General features: G+C 40.0%; 2 protein-coding genes and 1 long non-coding RNA gene across 5 annotated transcripts in view; 1 reads left to right on the forward strand and 2 right to left on the reverse strand.

Annotated features, from left to right (window-relative positions):
- LOC104714835 (methionine gamma-lyase) overlaps nucleotides 1–484 on the forward strand; it is a 3,429-nt gene extending 2,945 nt beyond the window's left edge. The window contains exon 5 of one of the 3 annotated variants that reach the window (XM_010432312.2): nucleotides 64–456. In XM_010432312.2, the coding sequence (XP_010430614.1) occupies nucleotides 64–318 (255 nt within the window). In that variant the 3' untranslated portion in view covers nucleotides 319–456. Of the gene's footprint in view, nucleotides 1–21 lie in introns of all 3 variants that reach the window. The other 2 variants (XM_010432311.2, XM_010432310.2) reach the window with 2 other exon arrangements.
- Nucleotides 650–3,449, reverse strand: LOC104714836 (probable lysophospholipase BODYGUARD 2). Its single transcript, XM_010432313.2, has 4 exons — nucleotides 2,730–3,449; nucleotides 1,674–2,005; nucleotides 1,368–1,567; nucleotides 650–1,084 (listed from the first exon to the last, which is right to left on the reverse strand). The coding sequence occupies exons 1-4, from the start codon at nucleotides 3,289–3,291 to the stop codon at nucleotides 736–738; spliced, it is 1,443 nt and encodes a 480-aa protein (XP_010430615.1). The 5' UTR covers nucleotides 3,292–3,449; the 3' UTR covers nucleotides 650–735.
- On the reverse strand, nucleotides 4,992–5,890 carry LOC109126560. The gene is made up of 2 exons (XR_002033460.1): nucleotides 5,455–5,890; nucleotides 4,992–5,104 (listed from the first exon to the last, which is right to left on the reverse strand). It is a non-coding gene; the product is annotated as an uncharacterized LOC109126560 (long non-coding RNA).

Genomic DNA, 6,402 nt, shown 5'->3' on the forward strand with positions numbered 1-6,402 from the left:
CACAAGCTAGCCAAAGGGATGGTGAACAAAGACTACGGATACGGAGGATTGCTGTCCATAGACATGGAGACTGAGGAGAAAGCCAACAAGCTCATGACATACCTCCAGAACGCTACTCAGTTCGGCTTCATGGCCGTCAGTTTGGGTTACTACGAGACCCTCATGTCCTGCTCCGGGAGCAGCACCAGCAGCGAGCTTGACCCCTCTCAGAAGGCTGCTGCAGGCATCTCTCCTGGCCTTATACGAATGTCGGTGGGGTATGTGGGTACTTTGGAGCAGAAGTGGTCACAATTCGTGAAAGCATTCCTCAGAATGTAATCTCTTTTATAATGGTTTTTTTTCCCCAAAACCAACAATTCATCATCTGTGTTATATGATGTTGTGGTCAATGTTTCCGTCTATAATTTGTTGTATCACAATGTTTCAAGCTCCGGACATCTATTTAGTTAAAGCATATTTGTGTGTGTGTTTTGCTTTGAAAATTTACCTCTGTATGTGGACGCACATATTGCAACTCACTTTATAATTCGTTCTTGGCTCTGTTTTTCTTTTCATTATCAAAATCATGATGAAATAGCTACCACAAAAGAAACATGTTTTTTTCTTCATAGGAGTCACCGAGAAATGCAAATGTAAATAAAAATGGGTGTAATAAAATGATGATTTGAATAATAGTGGTCGGGGTTTGGCTTTATACGCTATCTTATATATATATACTATATAATAGAGAAGGGGTTAATTTATTGAATGAAGTTGAGGAGTAGTGGATCGTCTGCGCCAAATAAGCTCAAGCTCACGAGCGAACTCCTTCTGCCTCCCAACAACAATGGTGATGTGGTCTTTGTCGGGGACGACGTGGATCCTGGCACGTGGCACTTTTCTCTTGACGCCGTAGCTGCACTCTACGGGGATCAGCTCGTCCCTACCACCGTGGAAGACGGTGACGTCACAGTCCACGTTGTCACGGATATGGTCCAGATAAGCCTCTACTTTGCTCCCAGACCCGAAGATGATGTTGTGTAGTGTGTGCCACGACGCGTTATGTGTGTGACACAAAAACCCTTCTATCAAGTACGTTCGCATCCTGCGTGGATATATCATCTCAATTAATTATTCACTTTTTTTTCATTGCATCTACTAGTGTATATTAGCGGTGAAAGTAGATTAATTATGCGCAGTTAATTTATGTACACAAAATTTGCGTTCGTACGTATATTTATATACCATTATGTCCACATTAATTTCCTCACATCACAATCTCTCAGGATGAGGAAGAAATTCAAAGGTGTCCGTGTCTGCCTACATTAATTGCTCTTAGTCTATTAACTGATGAATTTTTGTTGTAACTCAAGTAGATAAATGAGTACCTGTTTCCGGTGAGTAGCCTGGTGAGAAATTCTAACAAGTGGTGGTTCTTGCAAAGGACTAGACTGACGGTGCGGCTAATGTGCTCGTACCAGCTGGCCACTGAGGCTCCAAAGGCCATCGGAGGCCACACTTCCTTGGGCGCCACTCTTCTCATCACATATTGCGTCCCTTGCACTCCCTTTGGTACCGAATAATATGGCTGCCCTCCCCATCAGTTCACATATATCAATCAATTACCATACTAACCAGGAAGCATTTGATTAATCAACTAATTAAAAGGAATTAATGTATTATATATGACTCACAGGAGCCAATAGAGTAAGCGACTTGATGGCTCCTGGGTGTTTAACCGCGAGCGCAAGAGCCAGAATGCAGCCTAGGGAATGAGCCACTACGTGAAATGTCTTGAGTTTGAACTGAGAGATCACCGATCGCTCTATCATCTCTAAATGCTCTTTCAATGTATACAATGAATCGTTGGGCTTTGGACTTTTCCCGTAACCCAACAGATCCACAGCGAGCAGCCTGTAACAAGATTTGGCTGAGTCTGAGAAGTTTGGGAACAGAGTCTCTGTCCAAAACGTTGATGATGATAAGAACCCATGTATGAACACTACGTTCTCTTGTGCCTTGTTGTCTGCACATTCACAGTGTAATATTTTTTTACTTATGGCTTTTAACCTAACAAAGATATGTATTTGGAAACTTAGCATATTAAAACCTAACAAAAAGATGTATGTGGAAACTTAGCATATTACGAGGAAATCACGCACAGATATAATTTAAATAATTTATGATGTAATTTGAAGTAGGCGCATACAAACTACTCAAGACATTCGTCAACCATTATTCTCTGAGTGCGTCCACTCCACATTAGATCTGCAGTATCTCATAACACTAGGTGAGAAACATCCCAGCCTTTTTTTTTTTTGTTTTTTGTCACCAACGGATCTCTATCTTTGATCTTTGAAGGCATTTCTTTAGAGTATAAGTTTAATCCTGATTAAACGCGAGTCGTCCATTTAAATTGTAATGGAGGATTTTGATTGTACTAATAATGCAAAGCCCCACTAGAACCCATGCCGCCAATAATTAATGATTATGCTCTAATTAATTTGATTCTTAAGCTACCAGTCTTTTGTAACCAAGAATAACCAAAAAAATGTCTTTCTCATGAGAATTTATTATTGCACTCTTAGATGAGAATGCATGCTGCACGAGACACTAGACCACTGAGAGAGGAGTCACAAGGGAAAAGGTTTTCACATATCTAACAGACCAACGAATTAGGAGGGGAATGAGATTGACCACACAATCTATGTTATATAAAAATGTAAAATGTAGAGAGAATTTATATGTACCTTTGGGCTGTTGGACATTGACAAAAAGAGAATGGTTGGAAGAGGAAAGCCAAGAAGTGCAGAAAGTGCAATGGCAATCAGACCATCTTGGTGTTCTTTGCAACTTCTCGACCACCGTGGAATTCACTGTCAGTATTGTCTTTTTAGTTGATGGTAATCTCTTCTTGGACTCATCATAACATTTCACAGCATCTTTCTTGAAGCACTTCACCAGCTTAGTGAACTTGGTGAGGAGTGAAGGGCGTGAGTAGAGTGTGTCGGAGATCTCATCCAGATGGATCTTTGTCCTTGTCAGTGAGACCACCTTTGAGTAATCTCCTGATCTTTCTGACACTATCATCTTCCCGCCTCTGCTTCCCCCAGCCGCGGTTGGCTTGGCCTCAGGGGGCGGACAGCAGTAGCAGGGTTTCCACTCTGACTCGAAGAAGAAGTCAAGCGTCTTGTAGGTAAAGCAAAGCAAGAAATCCACAATGTCGAGGACGAAGAAGACGATGAAGCCCACGGTGCGGTTGAGCCACCGTGAGAATCCCATGCTGTGGAGTTTGAGTCTTGTGGAAGGCATGTATGTATGTATGTATGGTGGTGATGTTGCAAAGACAAAGTGCGTGAGAGAGAGAAAGTAATACTAGTATAATAATTAAGTTAATGAAGAGAGAGGAGGAAAGGAGAACAGATGGCAGATACATGAATTTATTGATCGCATTTAACATACATTGTATACTAAAATGATGAAATTGGGTGGCCGTTGAATTTTTGCAGCCCCTACTCAACACTCGACCACGCATATCCAGCACATACCTTATTACTATCTTTTTAATTTCAAAACATCAATACTTAGGAACATGTGATGTCGATTGGTCCGGTGATGATCCAGAACGCTACTATTGTAGCCTACTTACACACAAAGTCTATCAAGTCACCATGCATGTAGGACGACTCCTTTACATTTTGTGTTATATATATTTGATTTCGAAACTTGTAATATAGAGAGCACATATGTATAATAAAGGAAACTTGTGTAATTAGCATAATCAAAACCCTACTGTAAAGGAGTATATATATTGTAATCCTCATATCAATACAATCAAGCATTCCTTACATGTAATTCATGTTTTGATGTACATTTCCAACTTGTACAAATATTTGCTGAGAAGGTAAAAATGTTTTATGTGAAAATAACATGTTAAGCAGACATGAAAATATATGTTTTATGTAATAAAACCCGTAGATAGTCAATAATGATACGCATATATGGTCTGTTTGGTTAGACCACTAGCTACTGAGTGATTTGGCCAGTTGAAGCCTATTGGGGTCTAGAACTAAAAAGAGGGCAGCTAAATCTATATGTATATGATTATATATCGGATTGTTATGAAAATGAAACTAATACATCAAATAATTGAAGTAATGTTAGGGAGATGTAAACTGTAAATGTTGATAGGCAAAAAGAAGATTGGACAGGTGATATGATGGCATGTGGCCACTCAGACTCATAGCCATCACTCTAAATGCCCAACAGCTAGCCCATCTAAACAGCTTAGACCATCCACATTGGTGTGGGACTTTTTTTGGTCCCCCACATTTAATACTAATATTTTGAGGGTTTCTTATTTTTAGTAGGAGCATTGGTGTCCCATGGTTTTTGGTCCCCCAAATTCAAATTCTGTTTTTTACACTTGTTGCCTAAGGATTACTGCAACTCAAGTAACAGATTAAGCATGAATGCAACTCAAGTAATGTTGGTTGAGCAGAACTTGCAAGTAACTGCTGTAATTAGCTATACATCAGTAATAAAAAAAAAAACACAATTGCATCAAACAGGCTTCTTGGTCTTACCGTAAAACTCCCTAATGGTAGCTTTCCTTTCGTACCTTGATAGATTCCATCAGGCCGTACCTGTACAATACAAAGAAGACACCTATAAAACAAACAAGCCAAGAGGAAAGGGGGAAAAACTATCAGGGAATCTACCCATCTACACACACACACAGAGGCAAGTCGTGTAAACAGAGGACTTTATATATGGTAACAACCTTGTATATGAGGATGTGGAAGAAATCAAAATATCTTGGAAGCAGACATGAGAGATCCATCCATTGTAGCAGGAATATGAAGAATGGAGCCAAATTGCTACACACCAATTTCATCTGTAGACGCACAACAACATTATGCATCAAGTCAACACCCAACAGTCAGAGTTGTAACATCAAATACTAGCTTTGAGTCCCCAGCAGCAGCAGAACCTTTCAAGAGATCAGCAGCAAGAAAACCGCTGAGCTTGCTACACAGTTTTACATCAATCCAGCTACAAGTCAGCCTAATGTCTCTGGTTTGATCCTCGCTAGTCCAGCTGATTTCAAAACCGAGCTCAGAGCCTACATAATAAATCCTACAATGAGAACAGAGCCTCATGGAGTCTTACAACGATCAAGGATCAAAATCTAGCTTTGTAACAGGGAATAGCTAATAAAATCACAATCTATTGATTTGGATCAAACAAATTAAGCTCTTCCCCAAATTCGAAATTTCCGCAAACTCTGTTCTAAGAGCATGTGCATCGGTGTCCCCAATTCGAAATTTCCGCAAACTCTGTTCTCAAATTTCACATTTTTTTATCACCATAATTACCAATGACACTTGCAAACTCTGTTCTAAGAACAAATCAACAAAAATATCAAGATGTGCCTTAACTAATGCAGGGTGTGAAGATATAAGAGACACTAACCCAAGAACAGAGAAGAAAGTGAGAACCATAGGTTTCAGCTGCATCCAATAACCAACGGGAATAGCACCACGGAGCTCAATAACCGGAAGTGTGGCTAAAGCAAACACCACAGCTTCGTCTGGCCAACCAAACTGGCGAAGAGTGGCGGCGATTCTGAGACCAAAGCTCGACGATTTGATTGAATCAGTAGCCGCTTTGGCATCTCCAGACCTAGCAAACCAAAGCAAAGAGAACGTAGCCCACAACACAACGCATATCGCGAATTTCACAGGGTTCACACCAGTTGACGGAAGCTGGATGATTTCGTTTCCTTCTTCGTCTTCTTTGGCTTTTCCGAGAAACCCATCTGAAGAAGAAGAGAATCTGGTAGTAAAGACTGGAACTTTGACTCTCTAGGAAACGATTGTTTTGATTCAATTTCGGAGAAATCAAGAACTTTCTCTCGATAAATTTTTTGTGTTTACCTTAGACAAATTCTTCTTCCAATCAGAATAAAGCATGTGGCGAAGAAGACGATAGAAAAACGTCCCCAAATAAGAACCGTTTTTTCGAAATTGGGCTTTTTACAATTAAAACTAAATCCAGTAAATACGGGGGACGGGCCGAGTATGCTCCGTTGCCCATGGTCTTAGCTGACCTGCTTTTAGAGACAATTTCTATAATAATGTATTACACATTTTGGAAAAACCAAGTTAAAGAGTTAGACTAAAATATTGATAATATTCATGATGCGAAGAACGTGTGCGTGGTCTTAAGCAACAGCTAATCGCATGCATGTCCTTACGCAATATAAAGTTATACCGCTCCCTATAATTTGCTGGGGTAAAAATACTAATGAAGTAGAAAATTCGAGTGCGTGCATGAGAAAAGAGTGATATATAGTAGTTCGGTAAGGAACGCGAAGCCATGTGCAATATATGTTTAAAACAGCCTAAAAGCCTTAAAAAA

The sequence above is a fragment of the Camelina sativa genome, chromosome 9, assembly GCF_000633955.1.
Source record: "Camelina sativa cultivar DH55 chromosome 9, Cs, whole genome shotgun sequence".
NCBI classification, from domain to species: Eukaryota; Viridiplantae; Streptophyta; class Magnoliopsida; order Brassicales; family Brassicaceae; genus Camelina; species Camelina sativa.

Coding starts and splice junctions, on each gene's coding strand:
- LOC104714836 (XM_010432313.2), bottom strand. CDS start 3,291: ATGCCTTCCACAAGACTCAAACTCCACAGCATGGGATTCTCACGGTGG. Junction 1,568..1,673: donor CGCTTACTCTATTGGCTCCT/GTGAGTCATATA, acceptor TGGGGAGGGCAG/CCATATTATTCGGTACCAAA. Junction 1,085..1,367: donor AGGCTACTCACCGGAAACAG/GTACTCATTTAT, acceptor ATATCCACGCAG/GATGCGAACGTACTTGATAG.